At 40.6% G+C, this 20,653-nt stretch overlaps 1 protein-coding gene across 1 annotated transcript in view; it reads right to left on the minus strand.

Moving 5' to 3' along the window:
* LOC148893057 (voltage-dependent T-type calcium channel subunit alpha-1H-like) overlaps positions 1 to 20,653 on the minus strand; it is a 53,451-nt gene extending 32,798 nt beyond the window's left edge. The window contains exons 1-8 of the mRNA XM_089007303.1: positions 19,670 to 20,653; positions 16,456 to 16,720; positions 7,302 to 7,393; positions 6,690 to 6,823; positions 5,609 to 5,706; positions 3,677 to 3,836; positions 2,655 to 2,952; positions 977 to 1,069 (exon numbers count right to left, since the gene is read on the minus strand). Coding sequence (XP_088863429.1) covers positions 977 to 1,069; positions 2,655 to 2,952; positions 3,677 to 3,836; positions 5,609 to 5,706; positions 6,690 to 6,823; positions 7,302 to 7,393; positions 16,456 to 16,720; positions 19,670 to 19,690 — 1,161 coding nt within the window. The 5' untranslated portion in view covers positions 19,691 to 20,653. The remainder of the gene's footprint in view (positions 1 to 976; positions 1,070 to 2,654; positions 2,953 to 3,676; positions 3,837 to 5,608; positions 5,707 to 6,689; positions 6,824 to 7,301; positions 7,394 to 16,455; positions 16,721 to 19,669) is intronic.

The raw sequence follows: 20,653 nt of genomic DNA on the forward strand, positions 1-20,653 counted from the left end.
TTAATGTATTTATTTACACATGTATTTATTTATGTATTTTCTTTCTTTCTTTCTTTATTTATTTATTTATTATGCATGTATTTATTTAATTTATTTATTTACACATGTATTTATTTATGTATGCATGTATTTTCTTTCTTTCTTTCTTTCTTTCTTTATTTATTTATTTATTTATTTTTTATGCATGTATTTATTTATTTATGAATGCATGTATTTATTTAATTTATTTATTTACACATGTATTTATTTATGTATGCACGTATTTTCTTTCTTTCTTTCTTTATTTATTTATTTATTTATTTTTTATGCATGTATTTATGCCTGTATTTATTTATTTATTTATTTATGTATTTATTTATTTATTTATTTATTTATTTATCATTCATTTGCGCTTTTGTTTATTTATTTTTATTTGTGTTTTTATTTATTCATCGACTCATCTATTCATCAATTCATCCATTTATGTATGTATTTATTTATTTATGCGGATGTCTACTTATTTGTAGATGTCAATTTACTTTAGATTTACTGTAGATGTCAGTTTACTACTATTTATTTGTTTATGTATTCATTTATTTTTATACCCGTATTAATTTATTCACTAATGGGATACATTGGCACAATGTCTCCCCGTGGAGGCGTTCCGTCACATGAACATTTCGTATCAAGAGAAAGTCGTAAAGTAGAGCAAGCAATGGATCTCTTTTTTTTTTCTTGTTGCGCGCAGCAGTTCGGGGTCTACTCGGAACAGCTCAAGACTCGACGTAAGACATCAAAGAACGTCGCGCATTACCAAGCTCCCTTTTGTCCAACGTGACAGGCAGCGGCGGCGATCAGCTTACGCCGCACAAAATAGACCCCGGCGACACGTTAAGCTTGTCACATACTTCACGTCTCAAAGATCTGCAGATAGTGTGTGTGTGTGTGTGTGTGTGTGTGTGTGTGTGTGCGTGTGTGTGTGTGTGTGTGTACTTACAATAATGAGGAAGATGAAGTAGATGAAGTTGTAGAAAGAGTGGGCATCCATGACGTAATACATGATGTCCACCCAGCCTTCCAGAGTAATTACCTGCCAGAGTGCACACACACACACACACACACACACACACACACACACACACACACACACACACACACACACACACACACACACACACACACACACACACACACACACACACACACACACACACACACACACACACACACACACACACACACACACACACTATCAGAAGTGTCCCAGCTCCAGTTGGAATCAATTATTTTCTTGAAAAATTAATATATTAGTATTTCAAGTAACCTGTGGATTTTTTTCAAAAATAATTTAAGAAAAATATTTATTATTAACAATTGATGAAAAGGTTTCTTCAGCTGTCACTTGGAAGGTGTCGGACATTTTGCTCCTCATCCGAAGAGCTTCGTCAGTGAACTAAAGTTGTGCTGGTAACTCTGGCCCTATATTAGAGATATATATATATACATACAGGTAACATCCGACTTACGACCGAGTTCCGTTCCGACCAAACGGTCGTAAGTCAAAATGGTCGTAAGTCGAAATCCATTCAAAATGTTGAACTCGGTCAGGGGCTAAAAGACTCGCAAACTCCACCCCTCTGGCGCCATCACACGGTCGATTGCTGTGTGAGCGTGAGATGCTGGCTGGCTAGCCAAAATTGTCGTAGATGTTGCCGGCCTGCTTGCGCGGCGTACAATTCAAATTTTAAAAATAGGGTCTGGCGGTTGTGGTCGTAAGTACGGGTGGTCGTAAGTCGTAAGTAAATCAAAGCCATCGTAGCGTTTAATCACTCTCGCTGTCATGACATTTTTTTTCCACATGACGGCGGAACAGAGTAAATGAGGCATTGGCCAAAAAGTGAAGCATTTGGGTGGAAAGCCTCATTTGCTTCATGATGCTTCATTTTGCCATCGTTACCAAAAGTCGAATGTTTTTTCAATGAATGACATATTTAAAAACCTTTTCCACACATAAGGTGCACCGCATTATGGCGCGTGGTCATCTTTCGAGGAAAATCAAGGCTTTTGGAAAATCGGAAAATACGGTGAATTAGAAACACACCGAGCATTAATTTTTAAACATTTAAGTTATGCGTCATTGCTAATTCCGAAAAACATATTTGATGATCCCTACCAAGCATTTCCCGTTAAAAACAAGACTCGATAAATGATAGAAATTCGACAGAATAACAAGTCATCATATTTAAAGGTTTCATGCTGTTGTATGCTTAGTCAACATGTGTGACTCGAATACACAATTGAAGCACAGACAACCTGGGGTCAATCTGAGGTCAATCTGAGGTCAATCTGAGGTCAACAGACACAGCTTGTTAAACTGTAATCTTCATCTAGAAGATCTGGCCTTGAACAGAATTTCGGACTTGGGAAACTCTTTATCACCGAAGCAATTTACGACTTGAAAGTCCTTCACGGGAAGAGCTCATTAGCCAGGTTACAAATTGATCAGTTTATGGAAGAGACAATGTTTTATTGCTCAATAAATAGCTTGGCAGAGGGCTGCAGAATTCAGGCGTCTGTCATGAAAGCCTACGTCTCCTGCCGGCAGTAAAGACAATCTTTCCGGGTTCAAGTCTTTGTCCACAGTGTCCGATCGAACATCTCCGACATTAGCTCACCTGAAAAATGGCAATCCAGGCGTATCCGATGTTGTCAAAGTTGATGGCTCCCTTGTGCGGGTTTAACTCGCCGGCGCGACACTCGTTGTAGTAGCGGTACCAGTTGACGCACGACGTCCCGTTTCCGTGGAGACGTCCGTCTTCGGCCGCCAGGAAGCACGACGTCCCGGCCACGCGGCGGCGAGGGACGTCGGCGCAGCGTAGCATGCCGTTGTCTCGCTCTGCCGAGCAGATGAACGGGTGGTCCTCGTTGGCGCCCGGACGGTAGTAAACGCTCAGGAAAGACACGTTGTACTTCCTGGAACAAGAGTTGATCGCTAATGGAAAAATGCTAACTATATTAGCAGACAAAATGGAGTCACGGATCAAAACAATGACAATGACTTCCTTGTTCGGCACTTTGGCTTTGAAAATCCAACAAAAATATTTTGGGGTGTATTCAAAACAAGTTATTCCATCGAGTATAGATGCTCCCCTACTTACAAACATTCGAGTTACGAATAACGGTACATTCGAACATTTCTGTAGAAACATATGTAGTATTCTACATGCACATATGTTTATAGAGCATATATTTCATTAAAAGTTTATTTTTCAGTACAATACTGTCGTGATGGGAATTCCGGCTCTTTTCAGAGAGCCGGCTCTTTTGGTTCGGCTCACTAAAAAGATCCGGCTCCTTTGGCTCCCAAATGGCTCCTCAGTTTTTTTTTTGTTGATTAAATCAATTAACTACCAAAAAAATCATGTCAAATTATGTGAAAAACGAATTACTCATGTAAAAAAAATACACTATTGCAAATATTTTATTTATATGGCTTTATAGAGCATATATTATATTAAATGTTTATCTTTCAGTATAAACCAATAAGTGTTACTCATAAAAGCCTTGAACATACTTTCATAAACCTTAAACATATTTATATAAGCTTTCAACATACATTCCATATGAAATTTCGCACTGAATCAACTTACGAACAAATTCAACTTACGAACAAACGTTTGGAAGGTATTTTACTCACGTCTTGAAATCCTCCGCCATGAAGCATCGGTTTCTGAGAAGCCCCGCCCAAAGCTGCACGCCAACGATGCCAAAGATGAAGAAGACGAAAAAGCACAACGCTAACACGTTGCCTAGCATGGGAAGCGTGTCCAGCAGCAGGGTCACCAGAATGCGCATGCCTGACAACACGAGCACAACAAATCAAACACATTATTATTATTATTATTATTATTATTATTATTATTATTATTATTATTATTTTGAGAAGATTATTATTAGTAGTAGTAGTAGCAGCAGTAGTAGGAGTAGCAGTAGTAGTAGTAGTATTGGATTGGATTAGCCTTTAATAGTCTTGCAGTGGAGAAATTTACATTTCATATCATTATTATTATTATTATTATTATTATTATTATTATCATCATTAGTATCGTCATCATTAGTATCGTCATTATATTATTATTATCGTCATTATATTATTATTATCGTCATTATTATTATCATTATTATCATTATTATTATTATTATTTTTAACAATGAGAATCGCATCGTTCGATGGCCAAAAACACGAGGCCGCAAATTCTCGCCCTAAAATTCCATCTTGGAATGTTTGCGTGAAGGGAGGGGGGGGGGGTTGGCATCCCATAATGAGTAAAAGGATTTAAAATGACTCTTCACGTTGTGTTTGCGGCGGCTAATTGGTTTGTCGCTAGTTTCCCGCCGTCTTGATGTTGATGACGGATTTTTCCCGTCTTTACAAGGCGCCTGGCTACTAATTGCAACATGGAGCATTAATAATACAGTTTTCTTTGAATAAATGATTAAGAGGCTCTTTGTGTAGCTTGAAAATGTGTTGATATATATATATATAACATATATATATATATATATATATATATATATATATATATATATATATATATATATATATATATATATATATATATATATATATATATATATATATATATATATATATATATACACAGTGAGACCTCAACTTACAAACACCTTATCTTACAAACTTTTCGTCTTACAAACGTCAAATTTATACACACCCTCCACGGCTGGCGGAGTGATCTTCGGCGGAAGCACACAACCGAACAGCACCAGAGGTTAAGTTACCAACAGGAAGGTGACTCTCCTTCCATAAGCCATCAACGACCATCAAAAAAGTAAATAAAACTTTATTTTACAGTACAGTTTATTTCTTTAATTACAGTCCTCATGTAATGCGCCTCTCCTTCCAAACAGCAATTCCCTTTGACCTTCGACCTCCAAAGCCATTCCATCAAGCCATCAATGACCATCACAAATGTAAATAAAGTGACTTTATTATACAGTGCAGTGTATTTCTTTCATTACAATACAATAGCACATTATTATACGTAGAATAAGGTATGTTGTGTGTAGTTTTAAAGCTTATTTAGTTGAAAAGTATATTTTATGGAAACCCGGGAACGGATTATTCCCATTTTAATGGTTTCCTATGGGAATTTTTTTTTGAGATACACACTTTTCGCCTTACACACTCTGTCTGGGAACCAATTAAGTTCCTAAGTTGAGGACTCACTGTATATATGCTACAGAACACAAAGTATACATATCTATATATCTATATATATATCTATTTATCTTTCATAGATAGATATATAGATATATAGATAGATATAGATAGATATATATGTATCTAGATATGTATATATATTTTTTTGCATTGGGACATAAAATCTATCATGAGGTCACCCACACAAATAAATAAATAAATAAATTAATTAATTAATAATCAGACAAATAAATGAATAAATAAATAAATATTAGACGAACAAATACACAAATAGACAAATAAATAAATAAAATATAAATATTACAACACAACACAATAAACAACACAATACAATACAATACAATACAATACAATACAATACAACACAATACAATACAATACACTCACTGGGAACCCTGTTGATGGCCCTGAGTGGCCGTAGAACGCGCACGGTGCGGATTGCCGACAGGCTAACGTTGTGTCCGTCCAGCGAGTACTCCAGCATCCTGCAGGGGGGTTGAGGAATGGGGGGTGGGGGGAAAAGAGAAGAAGAAGAGCTCACTGACCCATGAGGTCCACCGGGAACGTAATAGAAGGCGCCGTCCTGTCTCTGGGATACCACAATGGCTTTTAGTGGGGGGGGGGGGGGATCACTACCCCCCCCCCCCTCCTCCGTGTTTCCCATTGCCATTCCGCAAAGCTGTCAGATGCTAACACGCGCACGCTTGACATTTTACTGGCATTAAACAAGCGTGTACGCATGCACCCACAAACACACACATTCATGTTTCAATAGGTTTGTGAGGTCCGGATAACTCCAGATAAGGAGTGAGGACCACCGTTGCTGATAAGTTTAGAAAAGAACTAGTGTTACATTTGAACACTAAATGTCACCCCATTTCTCACTTCAACTTCTTTAAAAATAAAGCAATAAAAAGTGGACTTGAAACTGAAATAACAGCAGGGGTGAGGACTCTGAATGGGTACATTCAAAGTCCTCACACCTGTAGTGAATTTGATTAAAATATTGTTTTACTTTTTCAGAATCAGAATCATCTTTATTGTCAAGCATGTAGCACACACAAGGAATTTGTTTCCGGTAGAACATGCTGCACTAGTATCATCATCAAAAAATTGCCAAAAAGTCCTCACTTGTCCAAAATGTCCTCGCTACATGTACAAAACCCACCTATTTAAAATGCATTTTCTGTGTAGCGCTCTCTCTCTCTCTCTCTTGTTTCTATTTGTGATTGTATTTTATTGATTATAGTACCTATGCTTGTCTGTGACTGTAAAGTGTCCTTGAGAGCTTTGAAAGGTGCTTTAAATGTAATGTATTATTATGGTATATAATGTGAATGGTCCTCACAATACAAGTCATACACACACACACACACACACACACACACACACACACACACCATTTTGGCTCCTATTTAATGTCAGCGGTGCACGTGCACGTGTACGTGCACGTATGTCCAAAACTCACCCCACGATGACAATGAAGAAGTCCAGGCGGTTCCACGTGTCTCCTAGGTAACCGTTGTGGCCCACGATCCCCAGAGCCACCATCTTCACCAACATCTCGCCGGCGAAAAATACAAAGATGCCGTCGTCCAGTGCCTGTACACGTGCACACACAAAAAATAAATGTTATAATAATAATACATGTCATTTCTAAGCGCCTTTCAAAACTCTCAAGGTCACTTTACAGTCACTGTTAGATGTTTTTCTGCAGGTGAGCAGCGGCAGCCACATGTGCCAGCGTTCACTCAACCCGGAAGTAACTCAGATAAAAAACTAGCTAATACATAGCTAATAGATAGCTAGCCAGATAGCCAGACAGCTAATGATGGATAGCTAGCTAGATAGCTAGTGAGATAGCTAGCGGGATAGCCACCTAGCTAGCCAGATAGCTGATAGATAGCAAATAGCTAGCTCGGTAGCATTGTAGCAAGGGTGGGCGGGGCCAAGGAGGTCCCAACGCCTGTTTGGGGGAAATGTTCCATTTTGAATCCCAAATTTTGTTGTTCAATGACAAAATTATAAATGGATTCTTGTGCACAAGTGACGCACGTGCGTATGTGCGTGTGCGCGTTACCTGCAACAGGAAGTGTGTGTCATCGCAAGGCTGGAACATTCCCAGAGTGACGCAGTTGAGCAGGATGGCCAAGATGCTGATGCGCTCGAACCATGTGGTGGAAAGGTCAAGGGTCACAATTGTAATATTGATCACGACAATGAGGAGGCGGAGTAAGGGGGAGAAAACGGCAATTACGCTGACCACAACAATGAAACCAACGCGTCAAAATATTGATCACAGCCACGAGGGAAAAACAAGAACGTTGCGATGACCGATGTCATTTATTTCATTTAACGTTGTCACTATCTTGTCTGACCAATTTTTACTCGGCGGTTGTTTAAAAGTGCGTTCTATTTTATTGATTATAGTACCAATGCTTGTCTGTGACTGTAAAGTGTCCTTGAGAGCTTTGAAATGTGCTTAAAATAAAATTTATTATTATTAGTATTATTATTAGTATTATTTTCTTCCATGAGGACAAGTTCTGGATGACAAAGGTGAGTGATAAAATCAATCGAAAAAACAACAACAAATCTATTGGATAGTAAATGTAACGACCAGATGCAGCCAAAAATAATAATAAATAAATACAAATATAAATAAATAAATAAATGTACAAACCAATAAAATAAATAAATAAATAGACGAATACATAAAAATACAGATAAATAAAAATAATAAAAAATAATACATAAATACATATGCATACAAATAGATAAAAGGACAAATTGATAAACATACAGAAAAATTAAAAAATATTTAAAAATAACTACATTAATAGACGCACAAATACATAAATAGTCAAATAAATAAACATACAGATAAATAAAAATAAATAAATACAGAAATATATAAATACGGAAATTCCCATACAAACGCATACATACAAAAATATAAATGGAAAAACAAATAAATAACTAAACAGACAACTAAATAAATAAACAACTAAATAAATAAATAGGTAAATAAATAACTAAATAAACAAACAAACAAATGAATAAATAAATAAATAAACTCATAAATAAATAAACAAATAATAAATAAATAAATACATAAACTCATAATAAATAAATAAACAAACAAACAAATAAACAAATAAATAAATAAATAAATAAATAAATAAATAAATAAATAACCTGATTTTTATTTGACTGGACTTCATCAGAATGCCGTCTTCTGACTCGTAAAGCCTAATCCAACAAAATATTGCGAAGAAAATGCGATCAAAACACCATAAATTGACAATAAATAACAGAGTGTTGTGATTCCTACAACAACAACAAAATAAAAAGTTAGCTTTCCTGGCTAAACTTGAATTTAGCCACTAAAACCCATGTTGACAAAATGTTGGAGGGGCGATGTGAGGGATACACAAAACGTAAGTTTGTCCTCAACCAAGCCGTTCCGCCCGGTCCATTTTTTTGTGTCCACACCTCGGCGTGTGATCATTTTAGCGACGGCGCCGAGCAAAAGACGATGCGCATTACTATTCACACTCCTCAAAGCCTCCGTGACCCGCTCTGACCTGCTTTGCGAGCGTCTGCATTCATTAACCCCGCCCCCACCCCTATCTCACATCATCAGCGTTTTTGTGTGTGTGTCTTTGATTGGTCGCCAATCCATACATCCCCTCCCACACCAGCTCCCCAATCCATGAGGAGGCTACGGCTAAAGGTTAAACCACGTCAATCAGAGCCAAAGGACAGGAAAATCTACTTTTTCACACCCAAAGCTTTGAAAAACGACATTTTAGATACAGTGATACCTCGGTTTACGACTTTTTCCGTTTTCGAACATTAAATTGATGAAAATTTTACCTTGGCATACAAACTATTTTTCGGGATACACACGGAGCGCCACAATGAATGATGTGTCGTTCGCAAACGAGCCCGTTCTCCGAACAAGAAAATGGCAGCCGCCTTGTTTTGGTCCTCTATTCCCCGCCCCCAGTCGTTGGTTAAAGCCACGTGATTGGTCAAAAACGCAGCAGTGAGGGGAGGTGGTTCAAACATTAATGAGACAGGCAGACGACAGAGAGAGGGTGACAAAATGATAGAAAACAGTGAAATGTGGACTCGTTTCAACTTCTATAGTTCAAAGGCAGAGTGTAGACTGCAAGGTTAAAATTCCCATCAATCAGGCTCCACAAATAACTCGCACAAGCAATCTGTACACTTGATGCAAAAAGCTATCAACCCAGCTAAACAGAACACAATTGATGAGGAACAAGGTAAAATGATGGCAGAGAAAGCACCTATGACGGATCTCATTCCTCAAGATGGTGAAAGAAGGCTGTTTAATGCTGATGAAAGCGGCCACTCCATTCCATCAAGCCATCAACGACCATCATAAAGGTCAATAACACGACTTTATTATACAGTACAGTTTATTTCTTTCATTATAATACTGTAGCACATTTATTATACGTAAAATAAAGTATATTTCGTGTAGTTTTAAGGCTTAGAAAAGTAAAAAATGATGTTTTATGGGGACCTGGGAACGGATTATTCTCACTTGAATAGTTTCCTATGGGAAATTAATTTTGGGATACACACTTGTCGCCTTACACACTGTCTGGGAAACAATTAAGTTTGTATCACTGTACCTGGTAAGTCGTAGCGTTTGCTTCCTATATCAAGCAAATACGGGGGGGGGGGGGGTGTTGGTGAATCGTCTCGGGCATAATCGAATTATTTTACCCGTGACCGACATGGCTACCTGCGACGCTTCACACAGCCTCATGACTCGTCACGAGACATTCTGACACCTTTTTAAAGATTCACGCCAATCCGAGGCAAGCGGGTGTGAAACACGCGGGGGTGTTTTGATGCTGGGGGGGGGAGGGGCGACATTTGAAGTCGGTTTGTCATCTCGGAGACAAGAGTTCAACTCCAAAAGTGTCACATCGACAGGAAGGGAAGTGAGGGGGAACAACTACCAAATAGTTCAAATGCTGTCGAATGGAAAACATGGTGGGGGGGGGGGGGGGGGGGGGGGGGGGGCGCAAGGACGGGATTTCGTCCACGCGGCGTGGTCTCCTTTGTGGACACGTTGCTCTCAAGAGGGCGGGAAAAAAATTAATGAGAGCACAATCCTTTATCACCCTTGAGACACAGCGAACGAAGCTAAAGAGGAGAAGGGGGCGAGGGGCGAGAGAGAGAGAGAGAGAGAGAGAGAGAGAGAGAGAGAGAGAGAGAGAGAGAGAGAGAGAGAGAGAGAGAGAGAGGGTAATCCAGTGTCATCCTGTGCTCAGGTTGCCATGGGAACCCCCCCCCCCTCATCTCTCACCGTGAGAACTGACTTGTGAGTTTCAGCGTCGCCTTGGTCTGGGCAACATGTAAACACACCACAAAGAGAAAATGAAGGCATTTATTGCGTTTTGGTGGGGCTTCAGCCAGAGACTGTTACACCCGCGCTGCAAGAAGGAGAGGGACCGCCACCAGTTCCGACCAACTGCTGCTGTCAGGCTTTGCAATTCTCAATATTCACATGTGAAGACAAAAAACTGGACACTTGTACAGTGATACCTTGGCTTACGAACTTCATTGGTTCCCAGACAGAGTGTGTAAGGCAAAAAGTGTGTATCACAAACATTAATTTCCCATAGGAAACCATTAAAATGAGAATAATCTGTTCCCAGGTCCCCATAAAACATCATTCTCTACTTTTCTAAGCCTCAAAACTACACAAAATACACCTTATTTTATGTATAGTAAATGTGCTATGGTATGATAACGAAAGAAATAAACTTTACTGTATAATAAAGTTGTTTGTTGTTGTTTTATTGACCTTTGTGATGGTCGTTGATGGCTTGATGGAATGGAGTAGCCGCTTTCATCAGCATTAAACACTTGAAGAGGAACGTAACCTTCTTTCACACACACACACACACACACACACACACACACACACACACACACACACACACACACACACACACACACACACACACACACACACACACACACACACATGGCCACGCAACTAACATATAGCGTAGCTAATGGCCGAAAAAGCCGAGGGTAGAAGTGAGGGGCTAACAGGCGATAGAGTCGGACCTGGGAGGGGCGGGGTAGCTAAATGCATCTCTGCGTTATGGAGGCATTAACGGCAGTCAAGACGAGCCGAGTCAACAGACGTACGCGAAAGGTCTCCGCCGAGTAATTAAGCGATCGCCGAAGCGTCCTGACACTCGCTGTGATACTCCTCTACTCCCTCATCCTCAATCTGCCACTGTGTCCCCTCTCCACAACCGCCGCTACCCCACGCCCCCTTGCCGTGGCGGCACAGGTGGGAAAGGTCAGGCAGACATGATGAATCAAACCCGCTCGCATCACTATGTGATCTTTGCGCAGCGACCCTCTCGCCGAAGAGCTTTTCATGTGTCATTTGACTTGAAAGCATCGAGGGGAGTACAGATCCCCCCGTCCATCGCTTTGAGGAATCTTTATTTTCTCTTTGGCTTTGTGTTTTTTTTTGGCATCTCAACAAATTTGGTGGCGGTACCATGCCATGATCAAAATGATCACGTTTCCTCATTTGAGGTTGACCATCCGTTGGAGAGATTTGATTTGGGAACTAAACCGGGTATGGCTGTGTCAGAGATGTTCGGTCGGACACTGTGGACGGATAAATGTGTCACCTGGCTAATGAGCTCTTCCTGTGAAGGAGTTTCAAGTCGTAAATTGCTTCGTGATAAAGGAGTGTCCTAAATTCTGTCCAAAGCCAGATCTCCTAGATGAAGATGACAGTTTAAGAGGCTGTGTCTGTTGACCTCAGATTGACCCCAGGTTTCTCTCTGCTTCAATCGTATCCTCGAGTCACACATGTTCACTAAGCATATAACATGACACTTTTAAATATGATAACTTCTATTCTGTCTAATCTCTATCAAGGTGTTTTGAACCAATATGGTTTTTGGTGCATTGAGAGAGACGTTTTTGCGGGTCCACTCGTGACATTTGGGGAAGTGGCATCCCAGAATGAATTATTGCATCCATTTTGGCGGGCGTTACCAAGCCAAAATGGCCACTTAAAAACAAAATGGCAGATATCTTGTGTTGTTTTTTTGGGGGTGGGGCTGCAGGGGGGGTGTTTTGGTGGGTTTTCTCAAGAGAGACAGAACTCTAAAATTGCATGTCACTCGAACTCGATTCTGCAAGTGAATTCTTGGGAACATATTGGAATGGGTTTGTGAGCCAAAATGGCCGCTTCCAAACAAAATGGCAGACTTGTTGTCGTTTTTGGAGTGGGTGGGGACGTGGCGGGTTATTTTGATGTGTTTGTTAATGAGAGAGATGCCTCACAAATTGCATGTCACTGGAATTGGCTTCTAGAAGTGAATTCTTGGGAACATATTGAAACGGGGTAAGTGAGCCAAAATGGCCGCTTCCAAACAAAATGGCAGACTTGTCGTTGTTTTTGGAGTGGGCGGGACGTGGGGGGTTGTTTTGATGTGTTTGTTAATGAGAGAGATGCCTCACAAATTCATACTTGTCAACCTTGGCTAAGAGCTGCCCTTACAAATGATGACAATTCTTGTATAAAAGTTGTAGCACGCCGTAAATAAAAATGAAATGATAAAAAAGACGTATGAAATACGGGGGAAACAGGTGTGCAAATTGCGTGTCAATGGAATTCGCTTCGAGAAGTCAATTCTTGGGAACTTATTGGAATGGGTTTGTGAGCCAAAATGGCCGCTTTGAAACAAAATGGCAGACTTCTTGCTTTTTGGGTTTTTTTTCGGTTTCCAAATTTTTCCCACATTAATGGGGGGACGACAACAAGACCACCGGCTCAGTTTGAGACAATTAAGGTCGGATGGATGGATGGATGAAGAGAGATGTAGCGAGGGGGGAAGAGTGGATGGCGTTGGGAGATAAGAAGAAAGCCGTGACAGAATCAGCTTTTCGCATCAACAAAAGGAAACACCCTGAATGTTTCATAACCTGATGAATAAGTTAGTGTGTGTGTGTGTGTGTGTGTGTGTGTGTGTGTGTGTGTGTGTGTGTGTGTGTGTGTGTGTGTGTTTCACATGTGGAGCAGTACATGTAAATGGCACCTCAGGGAAAAAAATGAATGAGGGTTGGAACAATGTACCGTATATCATTTTGGGGTTCAAGTAGTGTTGGGGTTTGAAAGTGGGGTTTCAAGGCAAAATTGGGCTTTAAAAATTCCGGATTGAAGAGTCCTTTATGGTTTTCAAGTCGGATTTTACGGTTGAACTCATTCGCTGCCGTTCCTGAATGTATTCGGGAATTGAAAGTATGACGAATTTGTTCGGGTTTTGGTTTGTCTGGGGGGGGGGTGCCGATAAAGCACTGGTCAGACCTCTGGCAATTTTTGCTTTGTGTGTATTTGTTTCAGTTGTTGTTAAAGCTTTATTTAAATCAATATGTATGTACAGTGATATCTTGGCTTACGAACTTAATTGGCTCGCAGAGTGTGTAAGGCGAAAAGTGTGTATCCCAAAAATTAATTTCCCATAGGAAACCATTAAAATGAGAATAATCCGTTCCCAGGTCCCCATAAAACACAATTTTCTAAGCCTTAAAACTACTTTACTAGAGATGAACGAAGAGAGTCTAAGGTTTCTAACGCTCTACTGAAGGTTGATGAAGTCCTAAAGCTCAATATTCTGTAGGTCCTGGAATTCGAGTGACAATGACAAAAACCCTGGCACTGGAGTGGACACATTTTTGCAGCAAATGACTGGCAGTGAATGAGTTAAAAGTAAGATTCCAAATGCAAGTTGGGGTTTCAAATTCCGTTTGGAAAGAAAGTGAATAGTTTGAGTGTGTGCGTACGTGTGTACATACGTGTGTGCATACGTGTATGTGTGTGTTCTACATTGCTGAGCGACACACAAATCGGCGAGTGGAAGTGAAGTCGTCACGCCAGAGTTGCTAGGCAACCGGGTGATTCCTCCGAAGAGAGACTCCGGGGGAGATTCCCTGCCCACGTATGTGTTTGTAGCGCGCGTGTGTGTGTATCATGCTATCAACAGATTGGCGTTTCAATGTCAAAGTCGGGCGATTGTGCACGAGTAATTCATTTTTCACATAATTTTACACGATTTTTGGTAGTTAATTAATTTAATCAACAAAAAAAACAAACAAACTGAGGAGCCATTTGGGAGCCAAAAGAGCCGGATCTTTTTAGTGAGCCGAGCCAAAAGAACCGGCGCTCTGAAAAGAGTCGAAATTCCCATCACTAATGCACACTCGTGATGTGTCGTTCGCGAACGAGCCGGTTTTTAGAGCCGGATCTCTGAAGTGAACAAAGAGAGCCGGTTACTAACAAGGAGCCGGAAATAGGAGCCAAATTTTTATTGTCCTCTATACCCCGCCCCGGTCTTCGGTTAAAGCTGCACGTGATTGGTCGATATCCGTGGTAGAGGAGGGAGGGGAGAATTACAGATGCATATTCCACCATGATGCCTGTGATCCACTGTGTCTTTGTGTTGTCAATATTTGTTATTTAGTTTTTTCTTATTTGTTTGACTTCAAAATGGCGCAGCGAAATTGGCTGCCTTTACAGCACCTCCTGTATTTTGTTTTTCTACTTCTTTCTTTCCTTTCATCTTCCTTCCATCACTGTAAATGCTGTTGATACGTTTGTCCATAACTGCTATCCCATAGTTGACCGGCAGATGGCTGTGCTTCATTTTTCTTGACAAAACGTTGGGTTGTTGTCACTTCCGATACAGGTTTTACTTTAAGTTTAATTTTTTTACTGAGAAGACGGCGAGAATGGACGTGCTTTATCGCTGTAGTGTTTAGCAAGGACAAGATTAAAAAGGACGAAGGTCAAAAGTTTGAAATTAGGAAATGGAAGCTTCAAATTTGGAATTTCAAATTAGGAAACTGTTTCAAATTACGGTTTACAGGCAACATATACGCTTTTATTTTGAAACCGGATTAAAAAAATGTACCAAGGCCAAGTCATAACATTGCTGAACTTTTTTTCCAAACTGTATTTCTCAGCTTTCATTTATTTAACGCAACTCAATTATGTCACTCATATTTTACGCACACACACACAGCAAGTCTCCTGTTTTGTGACCTCCAAAAAAATGTTCAGCTCCACATTGACAGGCATACGTAACCCTGGAGATTCATTAAGGCAGGTTGTCATGGAAACGTCCAATCAGGGAGTCTTAGCCATCTTTTTTTTTTTCTCCGCTCCCAAGGCTGACACATCTGAGGAAATACCTGAATACACACACATACACACACACACACATTCCTGTTACAAAGCTTTTGTGAGGTCCGGATAACTCCAGATAAGGAGTGAGGACCACCGTTGGTGATAAAGTTTAGAGAACTAGTGTTACATATGAACACTAAATGTCACCCCATTTCCCACTTCTTTAAAAACAAAGCAATAAAAAGTGACTTGAAGCTGAAAGTGAGGACTCTGAATGGGTACATTCAAAGTCCTCACCCCTGTGGTGAATTTGGTTTAAAATATCGTTTTACTCTTTGTGGTATGAACCTTTTCCTCTCATTAACCACGCACACACAAACACACATAAACACACACAGTGAATAAAAAGTGTGTATATCCAAGTGAAGTAAAAATACACATCAAAAAATCATTTTGGGTGACTTTGTGAGGACCTCTCTGAAACTTGAACAGATGCATAGATAGACCCTGTAGGAGCCTTTACAATGGAAAAACTTGTGAGGACCGGCCAAAAGGTCCTCACTTCTTCAAAAATGTCCTCACTATGTATGGCTGGCTATGAGCTATAGCTAGCGAATAGATAGCTCATAGCCAGCCATACATAGTGAGGACATTTTTGAAGAAGTGAGGACCTTTTGGCCGGTCCTCACAAGTTTTTCGCTAGCTATTAGCTATATATTCACTAGCTAGCTAGCTTACAATCTATTTAAGTTACTTCGGGGTTGAGTGAACGCTGGCGCGTGTGGCTGCCACTGCTCACGCACACAAAAAAACTTGTCCTGTGACTGTAAAGTGACGTTGAGAGTTTTGAAAGGCACTTTAATAAATGAAATGTATTATTATTATTATGGTATAAAATGTTAGTGGTCCTCACAAGAGTAGTCATACAACACACACACACACTACCGGCAACTCTTCCTCGGCAGGTTGACCCCCGACCCCCACGACCCGACTCACCCGAATTCCCCGCTGACGACGGAAGGATATGGGTGGCAGACGGCCCGGAGGCACCACGACCTGGGGGGGCTGCTTTGCGACAACGCCAACAGGACGACGGGGGCGAGCGAGGGGTACGGCAGCTCCTCTTCCTCCTCTTCCTTCTCGTCTTCATCGTCGCTACTGCTCCGTCGATGCCCCTCCCCTTCCACCGACACCTTGACTCCGCCCTCCCGGTTCGGCCCGCCGCGCTCCGCCGAGGGGCCCCCGTCGTGCGGCTCAGGCTCCGGGGGGTCCGTCATGACCGGGGCGACCTGGAAAGACCGACGTACGATTGGTACGTGGTTGAGGCCTTCAGCGGCCTTTTTTTTTTGGGGGGGGGGGAGGGGGTATATGACCTTGATTCGTACAGGGATGAGAATGACAAATGAGAGTGTGTAAGGCAAAAAGTGTGTATCCCAAAACTTAATTTCCCATAGGAAACCATTAAAATGAGAATAATCCGTTCCCAGGTCACCATAAAACCAATTTTTTTACTTTCTAATCCTTAAAACTACACAAAATATGCCTTAATTTATGTATAATAAATGTGCTATGGTATTATAATTAAATAAATAAACTCTACAGTATAATAAAGTGGTTTTATTGACCTTTGTGGTGGTTGTTGATGAAATGGAGTGGCCGGTTTCATCAGTATTAAACACTTGATAAGGAACGTAGCCTTCTTCTTTCACCATCTTGAGGAATGATCCCTTGTAGGTGCTTTCTCTGCCATCATTTTACCTAGTTCCTCATCAATTGTGTTCTGTTTAGCTGGCTTGATAGCTTTTTGCATCAAGTGTACAGATGGCTTGAGCGGGGGTTATTGGTGGAGCCTGATTGATGGGATATTTTAACCTTGCGGTCTACACTATGCCTAATAGATAGCAAATAAAGAGTTAAGTAGCTAGTTAGCTAATAGATACAATAATAATAATAATAATAATGCATTCATTTATAAGCAACTTTCAAAACTCTCAAGGTCACTTTACAGTCACAGGATACAGTCGCTAATAGATTGTCAATAGAAAATGGCTGCCGCCTGGGTGCTATTGTCAGCACAGTTTTTCATTTCAAAGCATTCCTCGCTATGCTTTTAACTGCGTAGCAACATTGCTTTCTTGTCCGTGTGTGTGTGTGTGTGTGTGTGTGTGTGTGTGTGTGTGTGTGTGTGTGTGTGTGTGTGTGTGTGTGTTAGGGTGTGTAATGGCTGACTGATGTACACCCAAAAAAAGGGAAAAAGCCTCAAAATGAAGCAGCTCTGGAATCCTTGCTGGCTTCCAGGCTCCTTGCCCATCGCATCATATGAACACACACACACACACACACACACACACACACACACACACACACACACACACACACAGTGTGTGCGTGCTTGAGTGCATCTCATTATGTCGCTCAGTCCTTTTTTTTCCTGCGCTGGAAGTTAACTTGCCAATAATTGGCCATCCACCTCATCATGAGTATATTACTTTTCATACATATGTAGTCTTTTCATATTTATATAGAGACTCTCCCCTACTTACAAACATTCGAGTTACGAACAACAGTACATGTGAATATTTTTGCAAGTACAGTGATACCTCGGTTTACGAACCCCCTTGGCTTACAAACTTTTCGGTTGACGAACGTTAAATTGATGACCATTTTACCTTGGCATACGAACTATTTTTCGGGATACACACGGAGCTGCAACAATGAGTCGTTCACGAACGAGCCCGTTCCAAAAACAAAATGGCAGCCGGCTTGTTTTGGTCCTCTGTTCCCTGCCCCCAGTCGTCGGTTAAAGCCACGTGATTGGTTAAGAACACAGCAGTGAGGGGAGGGGGTTTAAACATTAAAGAGACAGGCAGACGACAGAGAGAGAGAGTGACAAAATGGAGAGAAAACAGTGACATTTGGACTCGTTTCAACTTTTATAGTTCAAAGGCAGAGTGTAGACTGCAAGGTTAAAATTCCCATCAATCAGGCTCCACAAACAACCCGCAAAAGGCATCTGTACACTTGATGCAAAAAGCTATCAACCCAGCTAAACAGAACACAATTGACGAGGAACTAGGTAAAATGATAGCAAAGAAAGCACCTCCAAGTGATGATTCCTCAAGATGGTGAAAGAAGAAGGCTACTTTCCTACCATACCACATACCAATACCATAGCACGTTTATTATACATAAAATGAGGTATATTTTGTGTAGTTTTAAGGCTTAGAAAATGATGTTTTATAGGGACCTGGGAACAGATTATTCTCATTTTAATGGTTTCCTATGGTAAATAAAGTTTTGGGATACACACTTTTTGCCTTACACACTCTGTCTGGGAACCAATTAAGTTCCTAAGCCAAGGTATCACTGTATTTATTTAATTTGCAGTCCACAGCAGCAATCACTGTATTTATTTAACCCCAAAAATGTTTTTCATAAAAAAAAAAAAAAAAAAAACCATCTTCGGTAATCGTAACGTAGGATTTGTTCATTTCGGACTAATCGGTGCAAATTTGCGAGCTGGCTATCTAATTAGCTATTAGCTACTTCTGGCGCGCGTGTGGCTGCCGCTGCTCACCCACAGAAAACTGATCATGTGACTGGAAAGTGGCCGTGAGAGTTTTGAAAGGCGCTTACAAATGAAATGTATTATTATTATTTATGATATCGCAAAACCTGCGTAAAACTACAGCAAATCCATCATTATTTACAAGACCTATTTGTATGTCAGCAAATAAATGCAGTTAAATCTATATATATATATATATGACCAAAAATAATAATAATAATACATCACGTTAATAAACGACAAATGAATCATGAACTGGTTTAGGATAGCAAAAGCACAGCTTGCACTCATCAACTGTAAGATTTACTCCCAAAAACAATCCCCCCCCCCAAAAAAAAAAGAAAACAAAAGCAATAAGACAAAACCCCCTTCTGCGAATATGTGATTATTTCCAGCGGCGGCGAAATTAGATGATTATTATTATTTTATTTTGATGAAAGACAATAAAGGCGATGTTGAAAGCCATTTGACTTGACTGACAATTCATCCATTTACGTCATCCGACACAACGAATGCTTACATTGTTTAAAAAGCGTTCAAAACAACCATTTTCGATATTTTTTTTTTACATATGACATCCCAGAATATGAAGATCATGAAAACGATAAACGCAAGAAGGACATTTTAAAAAAAAGTCAACAATTGACCGAAAAGTTGACGGGGGTCTTACCGGGGAGCAGCGTTCGTCCATCGGTCACTGCAGGACGGCTGTCCGCCCGGAGCTCCTCGGGGTAACGCGGTACTCCATGAAGGCCACCGCCGCCACCGCCCCCAGCCACACACTTCAAAACAAATAGCCAAAAAATTGGTTTTAAATTCAAAATAATGTCTGGAAGTCCACAAAGGGGCAACGGAAGTCGGCATTAAAAAAATAAAATAAAATAAAATAAAAGAGAGGGGTGAAAGTGAGGCGGCGAAGGGGGGGGGGGGGGGGGGTGCGGTAAAGTTACAGAGGACCAAGCGACCCCCGCCTGCTTGCGTGCCCCCTCAGCCGCCGGTCGCGTTGTGGTCTCAGGTAGAGGAGTTAGACAGCACGGGGGGGAGAGAGAGAGAGAGAGCGAAAGTGAGAGATAAAAAGGGGGGAGAGAGAGAGAGCGAGCGAAAGAGACACACGGGTGAGACTAAGTCAAGTTAGTGTTGAGAAAGGCACAACCGGATACTACCGCACCGTCACCGTGGGCTTCAAAATAAGAGTATTTTATGTCTACTTCCGCTACGGAACTTTTCACTGACTGCTAAAAAAGTGACGCGTGTCTGATCTTAGAAACAACTCGAAACAGGATCGAATTTAGATTATAGTGATGCAAATTGCCCCTTTGTTCATTTATTTACAATGTCATCTTACAATAAAATGTGATTATTTTACAAAAGATTGAAAATCATTTCAGTGAGCTCGTGTAATGAGTCGTTCATTAGCTAGATAGCTATCTATTGGCTTGTACATTTCATTCAATCTCAGTTATCTAGCGAGCTACCGAGCTATCTATTTGCAATCTATTGGCTGTCTGGCTGGCTATCTGGCTAGCTATCTATCTAGCTAGCTATTTATTAGCTATCTAGATAGCTATTTGGCTTGCTATCTAATGGCTATCTAAAAGCTATCTATTAGCTGTCTAGCTCGCTGGCTACCTACATAGCTGGCTATCTATTAGCT

Source organism: Hippocampus bargibanti, linkage group LG10 (genome assembly GCF_051943395.1).
Source record: "Hippocampus bargibanti isolate YZ-2025 linkage group LG10, ASM5194339v1, whole genome shotgun sequence".
NCBI lineage: Eukaryota > Metazoa > Chordata > Actinopteri > Syngnathiformes > Syngnathidae > Hippocampus > Hippocampus bargibanti.